Source organism: Erythrolamprus reginae, chromosome 4, assembly GCF_031021105.1.
Source record: "Erythrolamprus reginae isolate rEryReg1 chromosome 4, rEryReg1.hap1, whole genome shotgun sequence".
Classification (NCBI taxonomy): domain Eukaryota; kingdom Metazoa; phylum Chordata; class Lepidosauria; order Squamata; family Dipsadidae; genus Erythrolamprus; species Erythrolamprus reginae.
The window spans coordinates 46,723,841-46,745,566 of NC_091953.1; the positions used below are offsets into that span (position 1 = coordinate 46,723,841).

Sequence of the window (21,726 nt, forward strand, 5' to 3'; positions counted from 1 at the left end):
CTGGGGGCGGGAAGGCCCTTCCTTTTTTATGCAACAATATATGGTATACTACCTCCCTATCTAAACTAATTATTCATGAACAACATCCATGAGTTTAAGAAATCTACAAGGTTTTAACAAGTGCCTTGAAACTAGGGATAAGGTAAAGATGGAGAACTGTTTGCAGAATATAGTTTTTGTCCCTGTCAACAAACAAGAAAAATATTTTTTCTTAATGCAAAACACAACTATGGTATTCATAAGTTCTTTTCAAAATCTTAGGAGTAAGTATAAGTTTTCCTCATGGATATCCAAAAATCACACAAAATTCACTTCTCTTTTGCAATAATGCAAAACGAAACAAGACTAAACCGACTTAATTTACTATCAGCAATCAAAACGAGAAATAATATATATGTGTATGGCAGAAAATATTTGACTATTAACATCTTTTCCACCCTTGATTGGATAAATACAAGATGAAAATGTCCAATTATTTTATTGTTCACAATCTATTTGATCTTCAAGCAGCTCTCTTTCTGATGCTACCGGTTCACTGAACCAGGAGCAGCCCAGCACTGATTCTCCACCATTCAGTCAGAGATGAATAAACTTCTTGGATGAGAAGCGAAATATCTTCAAAGAAAAACCAGAAAGTCCAATTGTCTCTTGAAAAAGCACTTTAGGGACAACCATGACCCAGTTGACTGAGAATCTCCATCGACACTTACAGTACTGTATGTATATTTATATGTTTTATAAACAAATGGTATTAGTTTAGTAAACCATAGTTCAATTTAGTAAAACATGATTAATGGCTAGCATTTTTGAAAAGTCAAGCTAGTAATTATGGCTGTATCAAGCATTTTCAGCATTTGTAATATCACATCTCCAAATCTTATTTAATAGGCCACTGACCTGAAAGCACTCAGGACAAATCTTAAGTAAGTATTTTAAAACTGAAACATTAAATTAATTGACTGATTGATTTATACTTTGATTTTCCAAATAGCTGTTTGATATGGGAAGAGAAATCTAGGAGAAAAAAGGATGGTGGGGATGAGCTAATAGCTTTAGACTGATCTTGGGAATCATGCTACATGCATTCAAGACATTCTTGGTCTACCCAGCTGTTCCATGCATGTTATTTTCAGAAACACAGTAATCCTGGGGGGATCGGGAATGGAATTGTGTCAATAAATTGGGTAAGGATTTAAAAAAAAAACCTTCAGGAATCCCAAGTTAAGGAATTCTGGAGAAAGATTATTTCAGCTGCTATTTAATACCCATTAAATAGAGTAAAGATAGAAGTTTGGGTGAATGAAAAGACATTTTCATAGAAAGGCACCATTTTTAAAAGGACTATTGGAGAGGGTTAGTAGCCTGGGAGTGAACTCCACTAAATTCATTATAACTGACTAATGTTACTGCTTGGAGTGAAAAATATCAAATTATTTGATTATTTCAGATAATGAGCTACATTTTGGGTGAAGTCCCTGGTAGCATCCCTTCCCCATGACACTGGTTAAGAATATTCTCTGAATAAGTTTCCCCCCCCCCTCAATGTGGTACTTTTATATATGCTTGATTTTAACTCTCCAACCATAGAGGAGCTAGAATTCACCTATGCTTGAGTGTATCAAAACAACAACAACAACAACAACAACAACAACAACAACAACTGAGAAGCAATGCCTGGAGGATACCAGAGGGCAGGGGTCCCCAAACTTGGCAACTTTAAGACTTGTGGACTTCAACTCCCAGAATTCATTAGCCAGCAATGCTGATTTGAAGTCCTCAAGTTGCCAAGTTTGAAGACTCTGCAGAGAGAAAGCTTCTTTTACATGTGGAAACTGCAAAGTTCAGTCCATTGTATTTTTCAGTCAGCAAGGGCTTTCTCTTTTGATGAAGATGATATAGATACATTATCAGATTTGTTTTAAAGGATTCATGATATCCAGGTGCAAATTTTAGCAGTCTCTTTTTCATTACTTTGTTGCCTCGTCCTTGGCTACTAATCACTTTAGAAATATGGAATTGCTGTAGGAGAGGTAAGGGTTAAAGAAGTTCCCTAATTTAATTTATTGTAATTTACTTTAAATTGCTCCCCACCATTCAAATATGCAATTGTTTAAAAATGATTTACAAATAATGATAAACAAATGTTTTTCTGCAATGTATTTGATGTACACTATATAGCAACACTGCATTATCTGCCCCAGAACCTACTTCTGAAGAAAAAAAAATGTACCAGGATTTCTGTTTACAGAACTTCAATATAACCTCTAATTCAATGGGTGGTGGGGGGAAACAGCTTGTTTCTGAATTTCATGCTGATGTAGCTGAAACTCAGCAATGGCATTTGAATCCCAACAGCTGATCATAAACAGCTTTAGCATCAGTGCTGCAAAATTGTTCTGACTGTAGTAACATTCCACAGTGTATGGAATACAGGAATAGCCACAGCAAAATCACACAGTATAACAAAACTGGACACATTTCTCTCCTGTTCCCATACCATTATTATTACAATCTGCATTATATTTTTGTTACATGTTATATTTTTCCTATGCTTCTTCCAAGAGTGTTGAGTAACATGCATTTCTCCATATCTCCCTTATCAACTTCGCAATAACCCTATAATCAGTAATGGGCAGCCAAAATTTTTACTGCCACACTGTGGGTTAGGCTTATTTTGTGGCTGTGGCTTAATGGTCATGTGACTGGGTAGGAGTAGCTTGCTGGCCATGTGACCAGGTGGAGTGGCTTGAACGATCATCATCGTTCAAGTGAACTGTTAAGTCCTCGACTTACAATCTTACCAGTGTTGCTCGCTATGGTGACAATTTGCTTTGTGTTTCCTGTGCTCTCCTTCCTGGATCACTTCCCCCCCCCCCCCCCCGCTTTAGGCTGGGTAGCTAGGCGAACAGGTGCTGCCAGAAGCATAAATGCTGCCAGCGCCGCTTCCACCCATGCCTTCGGCTTACACCTCAGGCAGGAGGTGACCGCGTGAGGCTGGAGGGGAGCCAGGCAGGAAAGAGGGAAGCTTGTCTGCGGCCAGAAAGGAGGAAAGAGGGAAAAAAGCAAGGAGCGCAGATGTAGCAGCAGCAGTAGGCAAAAAAGGGAAAGCCCAGCGGAGACCAGTAACCCAGGAAGTGACAGCCACTGATCAGCTGGAGCTGCACACTCATCTTCATTTCCACCGGTAGAACTGCATTCCACCCCGTCCTGCATGCTGCCCACCCCTGCCTATAATGTAAGTGAAGCCGAAAAAAATTGACTGGACCAGGATTACCTACTAAATTCATGGCGGGATTGAATTTGAATCTTCCGAGTCACATTCTATAATTAACTATATTAATTTTCCCCAAAGCAGGGAGTGTGAGATAGGAGCCCTATGTAGCATAGAGTAGTATTTGCCAATTTCAGCTACTTTTAGATGTGAATTTCCCAACCAACATGTAACATTTTAAAGCTGTACCGTAGTTAGGAAACACTGGGATAGAGTAAGGTGGTTCTCTACCTTACTTTGGAACTTTGCAGGAAATATGCATGCATGGATAGATAACACTCATTATGAAGGTATTACGTAGTTTGGGAGATTATATAACTCTCTGTGGCTGAACTTAAGCAATATTCTTAACTAATGTTCTTGCTAAATGAGATTTTGTGTGTGCATTTTTTATTGTTGTGTGGGTCTGAAACATTTGAAGGACTACTCAAGGAAGAGTAGGATTTCTTCTGCTTTGCACGTTTAAGCATGATTTATTTCATTATTTAGATATCACTGGACTTTAAAGGGACTTTGGGCAGCTCACAATGTTAAATAAAATAATAAATTACAAAATATGATTGCACAATGCATTCTATAGATCAGAAATGTATCTAACCAGGGGACCATAGCCAGCCTTAGGAGAACAGCCATGTTTTCAAGGTCTTCTGGAATGCCATCAGGATGGCAATTACATTCTAGAGCAAGAGTGTCAAACGATGACATCACATGACATATTGCGCCTTTCCCCCTTCACTAAACTGGGTGTGGGCGTGGCCAGCACGTGACTCATCCAGCCCACAAGCCAGGAGTTTGACACCGTTCTTCTAGAGGATAAATGTCATGACAAATGAATGGGTCTAAAAGATAATTTTGTTTAATTGAGAAATATAAAGGATACAAACTCTGCCACCCCCCACCCCCAGATGGGTAAAAACAATGGGAACTGGGCAGGCCCTTAAATGATTTGACCCCATGTCATGTAGAACTTTATGTGTGATCACCAGCACCTTGAATTGTAAATCTCTAGCAGCAACTAATGCAACTAGTGAAATAGTGTGGAGTGGTCCTAGTGAGGTATGCTCATCACTGTCCTTGATTTACAATCACAGTTGAGGCTGGATTTCTAGTTGTAAGACATACTCATAAGTTGAGGCACCCATATGATCAGACCTGATGTTTTGACATTTGTGGTGGTTATTAAGTAATTAACGGTTCGTAATGAAGAAGAAGAATCTGAACTCCAAATACTATCTGAATAATCAAATTATCACAGATAATCCCCACTCAGTTAAAGACCTTGCGATACTAATAACAAAAGATTTAAGTGCCAAAGCCCACTGCAACAACATAGCCAAGAAGGCTTCAAGAGTTGTAAACCTAATCCTATGTAGCTTCTGCTCTGGCAATCTCACACTACTTACCAGAGCTTACAAAACTTTTGCCAGACCCATCCTCGAATACAACTCATCTGTTTGGAATCCATATCGCATCTCAGACATTAACACCCTTGAAAATGTCCAAAGATACTTCACCAGAAGAGCTCTTCACTCCTCCACTCGAAATAGAATAACCTACGAGACTAGACTTTCAATCCTGGGCCTAGAAAGTTTAGAACTAAGACACCTTAAACAAGATCTAAGTATTGCCCACAAGATGATATGCTGCAACGTCCTGCCTGTCGGCGACTACTTCAGCTTCAACCACAACAACACAAGAGCACACAACAGATTTAAACTTAAATTAACCGCTCCAAACTTGACTGTAAAAAATATGACTTCAGTAACCAAGTTGTCGAAGCGTGGAACTCATTACCGGACTCCATAGTGTCATCCCCAAACACTTTACCCTTAGATTATCTACGGTTGACCTATCCAGATTCCTAAGAGGTCAGTAAGGGGCGGATACAAGTGCATTAGAGTGCCTTCCGTCCCCTGTCCTATTGCTCTCCTATATCTCCTATACCTTTCTTCTATTCCTATATCTCTTCTTCTATTCTTTCATTGATATGTTCTATTACTATATCTTCTTCTCTATCATTTCTTAGATATATTTTACTATGAGTATCTCCTCTATAACCTTCATCATGTATTTTACTATGTGTATATAGATATATACCCACTAAAACCCTCATTGTGTATTAGAATGAATGAATGAATGAATGAATGAATGAATGAATGAATGAATGAATGAATGAATAAATAAATAAATAAAATTATTGTAAATGCAAACCCATTCTTCCAAATGGGCATTTTTGTGGGACATTGTCAAAGAATGCTGGAAACTGGCCAAAAACTTCTTTTTTGAATTTGGAAATGTTGTTTCTGAAAGAAAAAGAGGCCTGGTGATTTGGATCCTGGTTATAAAACAGACCTTGCTAAATTTGTCTTTAATATGCCTGGAGACAGAAACTGGGAGTCTTTGTTGAGTTTGTTGTAACAAAAACAAATGCAGCTACATTGTTAGGCTTTCCAATGATGCTGTTTTAATTTGTGATGCAATTTGAAGATCAGCTTTTAAGTTGACAGGGATTCAAAGAGGGCAATCACCTAAGCAAAATGTTACTCTCCATTTTTTAAGAAGAGAAATGTGAATAAGACAAATTTTAACCCAAACTTTATTTAAAAAAACAAGCACAGTACATGATCAAAGATAACATGCATCTTCTCATATTGGGTTTACATTACAGAGGAAAGTAGACCACAAAGAAAGGTAGCTTGAAGATGAACCTTTTCAGTTTTCTATCAAGTTCTTGAACACAAAACCATACTCCCAGTACCCTTAGTTTCCTTCCCAGAAACAGGAGAAAATACTTACCGGTACTTGCCTTGAAAACAGTGAGAACATTAATTTTATATCTCTCCAATCATTTATACACCATATATGATACTGTGTAAAACAAATATTTTGAAAAATGAAGTAGAACACATTGTGACAACTGACAAATGAAATGAATTTCCTTCACTTAGTTCTTTATCGTTTGATGCTTAAATGATTCTGGTTCAAATGAGCGAATTAAACCTTAATTGTGTGAAATTGGGTGGAACAGCTCTAAATTATAGGGTTCAGAGGCTTGTTAAAGGAAAATGTAGCAACCATATTTGACTTAATATCACATAGTAAAAAATAATCCCAGTCATGTGTGAGTGGCTTAACAAGTAAAAGTGACTCAAATGTTCCTAGAAGATGTTCTTAGAAAATCTTAGGAGGAGGAAGAGCAGAGCCTTTGTCTTCCTGTAAATAAATTCAAATATTTCTAGCCTCTTTGCAGCTTGAAGTTAAATTTTTGAAAGCCAGGAACAGGTATTTCTACTTTCCAAAGCTGCAGAAACACTATTACATGAGGATTGTATGTCCTGTAGATGTTGCATGAATTTAGATTATACTAGAAATGCTATTAAAAATGTTTATCTTTCAGTCACTTCACTTCCCAATTCCTGAACACGAATCTTCGGATTTGATTGGTTAAATATTTTCATGACTTCTTTAATTGCCTGACAATGCCTCCTGGTTCTACCTGAGTTCTCATTTTCCACCAGTGTTTCCTGCTTACCATATTTTTGGAGTATAAAGTGCATCCCCCACCCCCCAAAAAAAGTGGATGAAATCTTGGGTGCCTCTTATATACCAAATGTAATACCTTTGCCTCCCAGCAGTTTACCTTCTTGCGGCAAACAGAACAGAGTCTGTTAAGCCAAGCAACTCCCAAGTCCTCAGCTGATTTGAGGCTGCAGGGCAGGCTGGCCATGTGCTAAACTGAAACTGAAACTAGCTGCTGGTAGGCAAATTGCTGGGAGGGAGAGGCAGATTTTTATCTTTATCTGGATGCAAGGCGGTAAGTCAATAACTATAAATGTCTGTATAATGTTCAAATTATTAGACTTATTTTTAAAAGACTACTTTATTATTGTTTTAGACAACAAAATGAATAAATGCTTGATATGAAGAGGCCAAGTGGTATTGTATCTTATTTTAAATAGCAGATAATAACTATACTTTCAGAAAGCCACACCAATTTTAACAGAACAATACTTTGACTACACGCTGTACAAGTATAATCTGAATTGTAAAAGTGTCCTGTTTTAGTATTAAGATAAGACATCTGAATCAAACCTTTACTTAGTCATGTTTGGAGTAGATCTATTTAAATAATTGGGGGGAGTTAGTGTGACTACATTTCAGAAAACTTTCTGCCATTAATATGCTACTATAATGTACATTTATCCAATTCTTTGCTATTTCTATGGGTCAGGCACACATGCACACAACTACCCAACAAACACTGTATATCATCTGCGCTGTTTGCTGGGAGGCAAATTGCTGGGAGGCAGAGGCAGAATTTTTTCTCTTTGTTTTCCTCCCTCAAAACTAAGGTGCACCTTATACTCTGATGTGTCTTATACTCCAAAAATATGGTACCTATTTCACCACAGCAATTATACAGCAACAATCAAAACTGACTTTGATATGTTAACTTCTTAAAGAGATCAGCCAATGTTTTAGGCATTCTCTGACCTCATCAGGATCATGCCCATAAAATTCCATCACTAACTGCTGTAAATTAATAGAATATTCTGGCTATTAGCTAAAAAACTTCAGTAAGTAGTAGGCTTAACATATTTTGTTGTGAGAAAATAGTCCACACCTGAAACTGTAAAGAAATTTCCTCAAAATGTCATGAAATTTAACTCCAGTTTCCAGTAGATATTACGGTATAATTAACAGCTATCTTCCTATTATTCCCTCATACTGAAAACAAATACTAAATTACTAAAGAGAAACATTATGTTTGGATGTGGTAAGACTGTCTCTGTGATCTTGTTTCTTCTTTGTTCCTTGATGTATTTTGGCCTATGTTCCCAGCAGTAGTAACTTAAAAATGGATAGAGAATATCATATTTAAAAAGCCACAATTTATTAGTGTTCTACAGAGTATTAATTCACGTTTCATACAGGAGCATTAATTTCAGTAGAAAACTTTTTATATCAATATTTTTGTTGAAATAACAAAGTATTTTTAATTGTTATCCCCCCCCCTGAGGTGGTGCATGTTTAACATTTAAGAGGCCATACAGAATTCAAGATCTATTATAGACAAATACATCAAACATTCAAGTAGAATTCATTGCATTTTAATTGGTACCAACATGGTTTTCTTTATAGTTTTGAGAAAAAAGGAAGAAAATGTAAGATTTTAATTTTCTAAAAGGGAGATACCGTAGATATCTTGTTGGTATGCTATGGTTCTAAATGGTCCAATGATTTTAAGAGATGTGGAGAGGCCTTGGCCCCAGGTTCACACTATAGAAATTTGAAGTTACAGTGAGATTCAGGAAACCATACTTGAGCTTCATCTCGAAGGAGAAAAAACATAGTGCTATATACCCCATGCCTTAACTCATTTGTACTCATCTCACAACACGACACTTGCTGCCAATTTGGTTGGCAAATTTTACTCAGTAAAATTCCCACACAGTCCTCCCCAAATCCCCCACAAAGCCTTTTCAATGTGATCTATTTTCTTCATAATGGTTGTCTTTGAAACTCAGAAAATGGAGGAACCTCATCCTCTAGTTTATAAAAATGAGAATATCAAATGTAATTCAAGTGCTCCATCCTCTGAATTGCTATCAGCTGTAGAATAATGGAATCTCCTCACCTCCCTCAACACAAAGATGAAATCTCAGAAATTGTCATTTTATCCATGTGTTTTTAGACTATGGGTTTGTGTGCTAGAAAAACAATCTGAAAAACAGCAATGGTGCAAAGCTGAAGCAGGAAAGTTCAATCAAAAATAAAATCTGTTCTGACTTTTTCCAATACCTGCATCCATGCTACCAACAGGATCGTGGTGGCTGGATTTGATGAGGGGAAAACATATTGTGAATAATGGATAGAGACGAGTCAAGATCAGTGAAGGCTGAACTTCTGTGAAGATTGGTAATAATAGCTAACCTGAGCCTAGGAACAGAGAGGAAGGTTAAGACAATAATTATCACAAGTGAGAAAACAGACTGCCCAGAAAGTCTGCAGAACCTCTGTGATCTAAGAAGAAAAACATTCAAAAGTTTTAAATGCACCTGAGAAAGTCAGGAATAACCTGGCTCAATTCACAAAAAGAGATTACAACATAAATCCATTTCACCTAGAGCCAATCCCACAGAGGATTGTGGAAATGCCCTGATTTTTTCTTCAGAATTGTAATTTACTCCTTTCCTTTGCCCAATCAAGGATTCTTGAGAATTCTGTGCAAGGACTTGGAACAGAGACACTTCAGCATTGTTACCAAACTATAATTTCCAAGGTTCTTGGAGCAGTTGCAATGATTACACTGTCTTAACAGTGCTGGAGTATGAGATAATCACCTGAAGTATAAGAACACCATGTAACTGCTAAAGTTACTTTGCTGTTTTGAAAAGGAAGAGTTTTTATTTTGGAACAGCAATGGTTCCAAATGGATTCAGAGCGTGCAAAAAGACATTTTGCAATATGTCAGATAAATGTGAATTAATAAGATAATTGATCCAGAGTTTAGACTGACGATTTCAAAAATTTAACTGCAGCCATTTGATGCAATAGCTTCCTCCCTTCTTCTAGCTCCACTAGAAGCATCTCACACTGACAAATCATCAGACCTTGCCTTACTGCTTGTGTGGCTAATTTTGCTGAGTCTACGTTTTTTCTGAAAGTATCCATTTGGTGTCAGATTCGGTGCAGAATTTGCACTGGCTTCTGGTTGTTGCATGTAGTTTAGTTGGATAAAGGAGGCTTCTCCACCTGAATCATCTGGATTGTGAACCCTCTCTGTTGCAAAGTTGACCGTGTTTTGGTCAGAGGCCATTTTGTTACTGAAGGGGCTGATATATTTTCCAGCAGGGTTGGCTAAACACTGATTAAAATCTGGAGGAGGGGTGCAGCTTTCATCTGTCTTCACTTGCGAGTCTCCCTCCAGTTTGCCAATTGCTGGTGTAGGGCTGATTTTCTGAGAAAAGGTGTGCTTAGCTTTCTTCCATCCTAAGTGATACAGTTCAGCCAGGCTTAAGAAGAGAGAGATGGCTGCTACCACATGCATGAAAACGATAAAGATGTTCTTTTCTGTTGGCCGAGAGACATAACAGTTGACTGGATTAGGACAAGGTTGACGATGACAGACATAGAGGGTCTCCAGAAAGATTCCATAGAGCATATATTGCCCAACAATGAAAGCAATCTCCATGGTGGTACGGATTAAAATACTGCAGACATAAGTATTCAGCAAATTTCCCTGAAGAATTATTCTCCCACTGGGTTCATCCCAGCAGGACAGCTCTATCTTCTCTGGTGCTGGGTAATCCTGCTGGGGAAAAGAGTCACACTTGTTCTGAATTGTCCTTGCTCCTTCCTTGGCCTCCTTAAGTTTCCTCTTCTCCTGCATACGGACAGTATGCATTGCGTGACCCATGTATAAAAGGGACGGCGTGGAGACAAAGATAATCTGAAGGACCCAATACCTGATGTGGGATATTGGGAAAGCTTTGTCATAACATACATTCTCACAACCTGGTTGCTGTGTGTCGCATTTGAAATCAGACTGTTCATCTCCCCAGGAAGATTCTGCAGCTGTGCCCAGGACAAGCATCCGGAAGATAAAAAGGACAGTCAACCAGACTTTTCCCACTACTGTTGAATGTTTATGGACCTCTTCAAGGAATTCTCCTAGGAAGCTCCAATCACCCATGTTTATTCAATTGGGAGACTGGCGTCTGAGGGCAAAAGAGAAAAAAAGGAGTTATGGTGAACAATGTGTAGGGCATGGAAATATCTTCCCTAACTTATTGACCTCCAGATATATTTGATTCTAATTATTTTATAGATGACCATTAGCAATGCAATGTTTATTGGAGTTGAAGTACTTTACATTTGGATGACAAATTGTGCAAAGCAATGAAACCTTTGAAAGTGGTTTTAAAATACATTAAAGGCATGAAAACATCACCTTAAAATGCAGATTATCATAAAGACAATAAGGGAAACATATTGTTTGTTTGCAATGTTTTAACTTAAATCCATGCAGCATAGAAACTAGGTTCAAAATATATTCCAGGGGGTGGGCGCGTCAATACACCTATTGATTTTAACCTTATTTATTCATATTCCCAAGCTTTAGGCAGTGTTTCTCAACATTGGCAAATTTAAGATTTTAACTCCAAGAATTTCCTAGTCAGCCATTATGATAAACACTGTTTTAGGTAAAGGTAAAAATTCCGCTGCACATGCATACTAGTCATTTCTGGCTCATCTCCGTTTCAAAGCCGAGGAGTTAGCACTGTCTGAAGAGTCTTGTGGTCATGTGGCCGGCATTGTGTTGTGAGCCGCTCCGAGTCTCCAGAGAGGGGCAGCATACAAATCTAATAAATAAATAAATAAATGACTGAATACCAAAGGCGTAAGAATGCTGTTACCTTCCCACCAAAGTGGTCCCTATTTTTCTAGTTGCACTTTTATGTACTTTTGAACTGCTAGGTTGGCTGAAGCTGGGACAAGTTACGGTAGCTCACTCTGTTATGCGGTGCTGACCTTCTGATCGACAAGCTCAGTGTCTTATCCACTGAGCCACTGAGTCTATTTATTTATTTATTTATTTATTTATTTAATAATAATTAATAATAATAATTATTATTATTATTTATTAGATTTGTATGCCACCCCTCTCTGAGAACTCGGGGTGACTCACAACAAATAATACATGAGATACAAATCCAATATTAAAAAAACATACAGTCGAGACAAACCAAGCATAAATGGAACAGCTAGGGTATGTCAATTTCCCTACGCCTGGTGACATAGGTGGGCACTGTTCCCTCTAACCTGCGCTATGCGCTATTTATTTATTTATTCTATTTTTATGCCGCCCTTCTCCTTAGACTCAGGGCGGCTTACAATATGTTAGCAACAGCACTTTTTAAACAGAGCTAGGCTATTGCCCCCACAATCCAGGTCCTCATTATGCTATAGCGCAGGAGATTTGAGAACTCAGCGCACGAATTTTAAATTCTGGCACCGAGGTCTCAAACCTCTTCCCTCCTGCCCCTGCCCCCGACGGTGGCCGAAAAAATTTGGAAGGTGCGAAGAAGGAAGCTCAACTTCTGATCTTGCAACTTTTTGCTGCGGGCGTGAAAAAGTTCCGAGACCGGAAGCTGAGCACCTTCCAAATTTTCTCAGCCACCTTGTTCCTCCATAGAAAGCCACTGACAGCGGGTGGAGGGGTGGGAGAAACAGGAGTAGGGGGAGCGAACAGTCGCTCCTGCTCCAATATGGCTAAGGAGATGCCACTCCTCCATTCCTGGAGCAGCAGCCGCCATGACAACAACAAAAATCACGCTGTGGCTGCCGCTGCCGCCGAGAGCCTCGTGTCTGGTCTTAAGCGTCAACGCCGGGCTTCAGCTGAGAAGAGCTGCGCGGCGGCAACAGGAGCCGGTAGGAAGGCAGATGTGGCGCCTCTGCCAGGAAGGGCTGTCAAAGAGGCCCTGAAGGGGGACAGAAGGCTGGAGTTGCACGGAAAGCGGCACCAGGTGAGGCCTGATCCAGCAGAAGCCGCTGCTGTAGCCACACCAACAGCAGCTGCCGTGGGGGCAGAACCAAGGGGAGGGCACGGGGGCAGTGCTGCCGATGGCTGTCCATGGGGGGGGCAGATCCGCCAATGGTCATCCATGGGGGGGAGGACGGATCCACTGATCACCATCCGTGGGTGGGAGGGCGGATCTGCCAATCGCCGTCCGTGGGGGGAGGGCAGATCTGCCGATCACCATCTGTGGGGGGAGGGCGGATCCGCCGGTCCATCACCAGCCCAATGTCCATCCTGAGCACTGCTCTGCAAAGCCTCCTCAACCCCAACCCCCCGATTAAGGACGGAGCGGGTCACCCTAAACAAGTCGGGCGAGATTCCACTGGTGCAATCAAGGCGGCATGATAAGCGTATCTTGCCGCCTTGAGCGCCACTTTGTAAGTCTTAATATGAGCTATTACAAGTGTTCAATCAGACTCAGATTTGCTTTTCCTCCATCACCTCTCCAGACATCCCTTTTGGCATTTCAACTCCCAGTGTTCCTCGGTGAACCAAGGGGCTCTCCGGGGTCTAGTGCCACAGAGAGGTCACAATGGTGCAGTCCGGTCAAGAGCCTCTGTCACAGCCTTGTTCCAGGCCACGGCAAGGGACTCTGCTGAACTGTGCACAAGTGAATTTGGTAAAATCCCAAGTGCCATCTGAAAGCCCTCAGGATCCATCAGTTGTCTGGGGCAAAACCACCTAGTCGGTTCCGCCTCCCTGCAGGGGAGGATTGGAGCCTCGAAGTCAAGCTGTAGTAGAAAATTGATTGATTGATTGGATTTGTATCTCGACCCTCTCTGAGGACTCTGCTTTAGACTATCCCATATGCACCATCATCCCAACTGTCTTCTCTAGTGGCCACAACATACCTGGATAGTATGGGAAGTTAAAACAATGTTGACCTTTTTTCTCTCACTATAGCAGGGTTTCTCAACCTTGGTAACCCCCCAGCAAACGCGGATGGGGAATTTTGGGAATCAAGAGTTCTTACATCTTGGAAAGATCGAGAAACTCTGACCTACAAGAAGGGCTGGGTTTCACTGTGAAACTCTAGCGAAGAAAGACTCAAAGAGATTCTTAGCACTGTCAGTCACAAGGCCTTTTCAAGCTGTCTATCCCTAATTCATAAATAGATTTGTTTTATTCATTCATTCATTCATTCATTCATTATTTATTTATTTATTTATTTATTTATTGGATTTGTATGCCGCCCCTCTCCGAGGACTCGGGGCGGCTAACAGCACTAATAAAACAGCGTACAATAATAATCCAATACTAAAAACGATTAAAAACCCATTAACATAAAAACCAAACATACATACAGACATGCCATGCATAAAATTGTAAAGGCCTAGGGGGAAAGAGTATCTCAGCTCCCCCATACCTGGCAGCAGAGGTGGGTTTGAAGTAGCTTACGAAAGGCAAGGAGGGTGGGGGCTATTCTAATCTCTGGGGGGAGTTGGTTCCAGAGGGCCGGGGCCGCCACAGAGAAGGCTCTTCCCCTGGGTCCTGCCAAGCGGCATTGTTTAGTTGACGGGACCTGGAGAAGACCCACTCTGTGGGACCTAACTGGTCGCTGGGATTCGTGCAGCAGAAGGTGGTCCCTGAGATAATCTGGTCCGGTGCCATGAAGGGCTTTATAGATCATAACCAACACTTTGAATTGTGACCGGAAACTGATCGGCAACCAATGCAGACTGCGGAGTGTTGGTGTAACATGGGCATATTTGAGAAAGCCCATGATTGCTCTCGCAGCTGCATTCTGCACGATCTGAAGTTTCCGAACACTTTTCAAAGGTAGCCCCATGTAGAGAGCGTTACAGTAGTCGAGCCTCGAGGTGATGAGGGCATAAGTGACTGTGAGCAGTGACTCCCAGTCCAAATGTCTTAGTTAAATAAAAAATAGTACAGAAGGTGAATAGGAAAATATGAGTTAGTGTTTCCGATTAACTCTATATTATACCATTTTTCTATCTTATTTAAGGAGTTAGATGTTGCAGTCTTCTCCTACCCCCTCCCTTTTCCATTGCTTCTTCCATCACTGCTTCAAAATGAAGAAAGAATTTAAAAAGCAAATATACCATAGCCATAGAACTTCGTTTGCCTGGTAGCATCATACATACTCCATCCCGAGAAAAACAGCTTATTGTTTTTAATTGACTGATTTTTTTCAGCTGCACTGGAATTAGAATGCTTGACAGATGTACTGTTTCCAAACTTATTTCAAGCATTTCTAGCTTTAAATAAATTCTGACACTGAAGTTTCAATGCATGCTGCTGAATACTTGAGAAACTAGCTTCAGACTCTAACCAAAGGATAATGCTAAGTGGAGATAATGACCTTGGGTGTCAGTGTACAGAAGGCTGCTGCCCAGATGGGTGTTAGATCTAGTTTTGCTAGTTCGTTATCAGTGACTTCAGTGTCAAGTTAACCAGTATATGACTAAGCGTGAAAATCATAGGGCTGGTACTAAATTGGGAGGTGTTGGGTATGCGAGGACAGCCAAATAATTTTGATCAACCTAGAGAGATTAGGACACATTGACATAGTTTTAAAGCAGTTGGGGGGTGGGAGAGAGATTACAGCTGATGCTGCACAATTTCTCCAAGTCCTACTAGTTTGCAGCCAGTAAAAGGGACTTTTGCTCTTTTAAAAATACATTTTAAAGTGAGAGGATAATTAGAAGGCAGCAAATAGCAAAAATACAATGTAATCTTTAGCCTTGGAAGAAATACTTGTGTGATGTGCTTATATGCTTAAGTTTTGCAGAAAAGTGTCAAAGAGTGCATGCCTTCTGTCTTTCATGTGATACTGTTTGGTTAATTAAAAAAACAACTCACAGCTTAAGATAAACAGTAACTGCAACTTAAACTAGATTTTTCCATAGCAGTAAAAAAGTCCCCACTCTTTGTATCTCTAATAATAACCTGCATTCCTAACTCTACCTTTTAGGATCCCTTTATCTCTTTTTTTTCAGGTTCTTCTTTAATTTTATTAACAACTTCTGTTAACATTGTGGTCTATAATATAGCATCCTTCGTTTTTCTCTCTTTCCTTTGAACAAAGAATCCCAACTGGGAATAATATCTCATGCATAAAACAAAGTGGTTTCTAGTCCAGAAGAAATCATTTAACAATTTCCAAAGATCAGGACACATTGGGCTTCACTTGGTGCACACACTGTCAAATGTGAAATATATCCACATCTGTAATAGGTTTTTTTTCTTGCATTATTGTGTAAAGGATTGAGGATATGTCCAAGTACTGTGGAAGAAAAATGCCAGTCTCTTTCTTCCAATTTCAAATGTGATTTTGCAAAAGCGTGACGAGAACAATATTTTTGGAAGTTTGCTCTAATTCATCATCTAGATTCAAGGGTCCCAAATTTATACTTAATATGCTTTGATTTATGGCGTAAATTGGGAATTGGCAGTATTGAGAAAGGGCTAGGCAAGGGGTAGTGCAGTTGATGCTTGAGGATGACCTATGAGTAGAAATTGTGGATATATTCTGCAGCAGTGGCAATATTAATTCTGTATAACCAGCTACATTATAAATAAAAATTATGATCACTCCATTATCCAGCTAGAGATCAAGAAATCCATTCAAAATATACTTTCCCCCACAGGTATATCTTTATTGTATGTAACAATAATTTCATATTTATTTATTTATTTATTTTTAAATAATTTTATTTGAAATATGTACATTAACATGACAAAACAAAGACAAAACTTTACATAACCCACCCCACCCCTGTTGTCTATCTGACAGCCTCGTTTACATCTCTTATACTATATATCTTTCTATATCTTTCCCCCCAATTTCTTCCTTTTGGTAGAGTGTTTGGTAGAATTCCATTGCCCCCACTAATGTGAATTGTAATATCCCTTTCTTGTTCTCCAATTGCTGAATATATCTTTTTTCTTTTTTTAATTTCATATTTAAATTCAGTTGCAACTTTGCTAGATTAATCAAACTTCCTAACATTTTTATTATTTAATTTGCTGCTAAATGTCAGAGCAACGTGATCTGCAACTTACACATTTTGCAGAGTATTATGACTCTTCAAAAACACTTTTTTTTAACAACTCTTCTTTCTTAAAGAGTTCAGAAAACTTACTGGTTATGTTAATATAAAAGAAGAATTCATTTGCTGCTTTACCAAGGAATGAAGCAAAATTGATTCTTCTTTAGGATGTATAAACTGTTCATTGTTTCTATTTTTTTTAGTGCCATGTGATGAAGAAGATAATGACAGTGGAGATGGATTTGTGAAATCTGCCTTCAAGTCAAAGACAGAAAATAATAGCACATTATGTCATGTTTCTAAATCCTTCTAGCTTTATCATTCCAAGGGCAAAATAGAGGAATAAAAAAAGAATGCAATATTTGTACTTAGCATAATTCCCACGTGAACTTGAATCCCATCATTCTGAACTTCTCACACCAACATTTAGATAATGGCTATGAGAAATAGGTTTACTTTTTAAAGATTTTTTTAATGTATTATTTTGATTGTTATTATTGTTGTTTTTCTGTACATGCTTTGAGCTACCCCGAATCCTCGGAGAGGGGTGGCATACAAATCCAATTAAATTCCAATTCCAATTTATTTATTTATTGGATTTGTATGTTTGTCTAAATAGTTATGTCTTTTATACTTCCTTATTGTATTACTTAAGAGGTTATCACATTTTTTTCAATCTTTGTTTCATAATGTATATATTTCAGTGCGTGTTAGGGTAAATGCTATATTTAAAAATCTTTTTAGAAGAATTCATATATGCTGGCAGCAACTGGCTAACTATGTGTAGTCTCTGAAGCTGGGGCTAATATTGGAAATTGGGGAAAAAACCCACCCAGAAATACCCCCCTCCAATTATATGGAGCTGTATTTGATGCTGAGTAGAATCTTTATCTGTTAACAAGCTTTTGACTGATTAAGCCTTCAACACAATCTAGTAGTTAGACAAGCCTTGATGCTAGAGAAGATGCTAGAGAAATCTTCAGTATTTCATGAAATTAAGCCACACCTTCTTCAATTCCCTCTCTTCTTTCTTAGATTAATTTAGATAATGCGATATTTAAAACAAACAAAAATGTCCTGGAAATTTCAACATAATATTTTTATAATTTTTAATAATCTCAGTTTGAAGTGACTCAAAATATTTTATTTGATATTTGTCATTTGCATTCTTTGCTCTTTTTTTAATGAACTGCAGGCAATACTAATTCGGTGAAATTTCTGCTTCTGATGAAGCAAACTTTAGCACTCTAGAAATACCAAGGGAAAATAATACTTTAAACCATACCACATTCCAGCGAAGTGAATGTATTAATTGCGGGTCTTCATTTTCTATGTATATTTTACTATAAATACGATGACATAAGAATATAATAAGAAATTATTGTATTAGTTCTATAGGATAAAGCTTATCTCTAGTTTGCAGTTAATAAACTATTGCGCTTCCAAATCACAGGAGAAAGTGCTTATTGCTATGCTTACTGCTATTTCTAACATTAAACATGTATGGGGCAAAAATCAGCATGCAAATAGAGTACATCATTAAACAGAAGTAAGCCTCAAATTAGGAAACAGAAAGCTGTAGTCCTATCTAACCTCTTGAGCCAAAATGCACAGGACTGGAATGTTTTAGGATCCAACTTTCTGTTCGTAATATTTTCAAAGAACGTTGTTACTTACCTAACTTCTTTTTTCTTGAAATTAGCTGTTCTTTTAATCCAGCACAAAGCATTGGGAGTTTGTGTTCAATATTTTATTCATTTTTTTCTCCATCTGCAGCTTGTCAGACACTTACTGCCTTCTCTATTTATATGTGTATTTACTTTTCCATCATGTATTTTGCTCACCCCTTTCCTAGATGCACTTTTTGGCAAAATCAAATGATTTTATAGGTTACTTTCTTCCGTCATGGTCTACATTTGCAGTTGTTCCTGCATAAATACTGCTGTTTTGCAGGTTTTCAATTGTGCTGTTTTCGATTGTCAGGAGAGCAAGTACTGCTTGTCAAGTTCTTTGCAACTGAGGAACAGTGTGAATCTCTTTGCAGTTGCAGCTCTATGAAAAAAAAAAGTTTTCACCACTCATAAAAAAAAAAGGGTTGATCTTAATGGGTGGGGCAGAAATAAGTTGCCCCTAGTTATTTCTGAAAAACTCAAGCAATGAAAGAACAATCCTTTATTCAGCAAGTCCCCCATTTATCAAGGATGTGATTCACAGGGGCAGAGATAGACATAAATTATTTTTCATTGCTGGAAAGTTAAAAACAGAAGCTGAGGTTTGTCGGCTTTGCCGGCAAAGCAACCAGCTTAACGACAATGAATGAGACACCATTCATACTGTATCTTTTCACACCAAGATTTGTATAGTTTCAATATGTTTCCAATTCCCTGAAATTCAACAAAGCTTGCTTTTGTCTTATCTTCACCAAGTAACGTTTGCAAGTGTTTTCAGCACCTGAGTGAATGTGAAATGTAAATACAGTGATCCCTCGATTATCGCGAGGATTACGTTCCAAGACCTCTCGCGATAATCGATTTTCCGCAGTATAGTGGTGCGGAAGTAAAAACACCATCTGCGCATGCGTGCCTTTTTTCCATGGCCGCGCATGCGCAGATGGTGGAGGCGGGGAGCGACGAGAGTGCAGAAGCCGACAGATTGCTTTGAATGCCGGCTGCCCCCGCCCCCACAGCACCTGCCCGCCCGCCGTTCGCCGCTCGCCCGCCCAGCTGCTCGCTCGCCGCTTGCTCATTCACCCACCCGCCCGGCTGCTCGCTCGCCCGTTCACCCGCTCGCCCGGCCGCCGTTTGCCGCTCGAGAGCAAGAGGGGGAGAGATAGAGAAAGAGAGAGAAGGAAAGAAAGAGATGAGAGAGGGAGGAAGAGAGTGTGAGAGAGGAAGAAGCAAGAGAGAGAAAGAGAGAGAGAAAGAAAGATGAGAAAGGAAGGAAGACAGTGAGAGAGAGGAAGAAAGAGAGAGAGAGAAGAGTGGAAGGAAGAGAGAGAGAAATGATAGAAAAAAGGGGAGAAAAAAAGAGAAATGAGAAAATGATTGAAGCAGAGAATGACGAAAGAAAGAGAAAGAGACAGAGAAGTGACTCTTGGTGATGACGTATGACGTCATCGGGTGGGAAAAACCGTGGTATAGCAAAAAAACCGTGGAGTATTTTTTAATTAATATTTTTTGAAAAACCGTGGTATAGCGTTTCGCTATACTCGAGATCGCGAAAATCGAGGGATCACTGTATTTCACTAGTTGACTTAAATTGAAATAATAAATAAACAAGCTTACCAAAAAAAAACCCCATGTATCAAGGTCCTTTAAGATCACCTGGGATTCTTCAGACCTTATGAAAACTGAGAAAGAGGAGAACTTGATGGACTTGATACATGGTTTTCTGTAAGCTTCTTTATATGTCTGGGCAGTCATAATTGTCTGGATTTAGGAATGGATCAATCTTCTTTAAGGGTGCTGGCTACTTTTTAAAGAGAAGGTGGGATGGTATGCTTTTTTAAAAGAGACATCTCTGAGTCCACCTATTTCTGACAATTATCAGCTAATTTTGTTTTTTGGTGGAGAAGATGGATTTTCTGTCTCTTTTGAGTAAAGATTCAGACCTGCGCATAAGATGGATACATTCCCAGTTATCCTTATATTAAGTGACACTTCCCATTTATGTTCTAAATGGAAAGTGTCATTCAGTATAATCAATTTCCTATTAGAATTGTGGCTTATTAATAGTATACTACTTCTAAATTTCCAGTTCGTATGCATGAGTAAGATTAATCATGTTAATGTTTGCTTCAATGTGGGATTCTGAAGTTCTTAGACCTCTCCCTCATGTTATGTAATGAAGTTACACATTGTTATGTAATATAGATGTTATATAATGATGTTACATGAACCTACTGGGGAATATAATCCATCAAGTTGACTGAAGTAACATTTGACTAAAGTTATCATTCAAATCCTATCTTGGTCCTTTGAGATTGTAAGGGACTTGAGCCCAAAACATGCTTAGATTAAATTCCTTGACGATGAAATCCATCCATCCATCCATCCATCCATCCATCCATCCATCCATCCATCCATCCATCCATCCATCTATCTATCTATTTAAATTTATAGACCTCACTTCTCCTAACGGAGTCAGGGTGGCATACAAAATTAAAAACAGAGATACAAAGTTTAAGACCCCCCAAGTAAAAAAGCACTCATCCATCGTTCATTTGTAACTAGTGGCAGGAGCAAGATGTATTATTGAAGAAGTACTTAATAGTACCATAAATATCAAACTAGACAGCACTGGTTTTGCAATCATGATATTGCTCTATACTGTACTTTTCAAATTGACTTTACCCAATCAATTTGATTAACAAAGGAACACTTATGCTATTTAACTTATGCAACGGAAGGAGTTGTCAAACCAACAAAGCAGCATTCTACAATAATTAATAATAAGCTAATAAATACAAGTTGAAACTTTGGCAAGAAAACAGAATTAACAAATAGGTTTTTAAACTTGTAAATATAAAATAGGAATATCCCTTTTATGGCACTTTGGGAAGAACAAATAAGTTTGTGCAAAGCTGAAATTTGAAAGTAATATGGAAGTCTTAAAGCAAGGAGATGGTAAGGGATTAATGGAACCAGGTAATAGATTCCAATTTTCAATGACATTATTGCCAGCTACAACTTTGATATTGTTTGTTGGTAAAATGACCTAAGAAAAATAGATCACATCACACTTTTTCTTGAGCCAATTAGAAGCAAAATGTGAGAAAAGGCCAAAACCTTTGTATTCAGGCTGTGTTTTAGGCTGAATCAGGGAGATAGGAAATTCAGCAAAGATTGGCAGGTGGGTAA

At 38.8% G+C, this 21,726-nt stretch overlaps 1 protein-coding gene and 1 long non-coding RNA gene across 2 annotated transcripts; one reads left to right on the forward strand and one right to left on the reverse strand.

Moving 5' to 3' along the window:
* The first annotated feature begins 37 nt into the window (after positions 1 to 37).
* LOC139166539 (uncharacterized) lies at positions 38 to 17,452 on the forward strand. The gene is made up of 3 exons (XR_011558973.1): positions 38 to 716; positions 889 to 923; positions 17,071 to 17,452. It is a non-coding gene; the product is annotated as an uncharacterized lncRNA (long non-coding RNA).
* On the reverse strand, positions 9,764 to 10,967 carry GJA5 (gap junction protein alpha 5). The gene has a single exon (XM_070750236.1). The coding sequence runs from the start codon at positions 10,965 to 10,967 to the stop codon at positions 9,864 to 9,866; it is 1,104 nt and encodes a 367-aa protein (XP_070606337.1). The 3' UTR covers positions 9,764 to 9,863.
* Positions 17,453 to 21,726: the final 4,274 nt, after the last annotated feature.

Excerpts from the sequence above, each read along its gene's own strand:
- GJA5 (XM_070750236.1), bottom strand. The coding sequence starts at position 10,967 with ATGGGTGATTGGAGCTTCCTAGGAGAATTCCTTGAAGAGGTCCATAAA.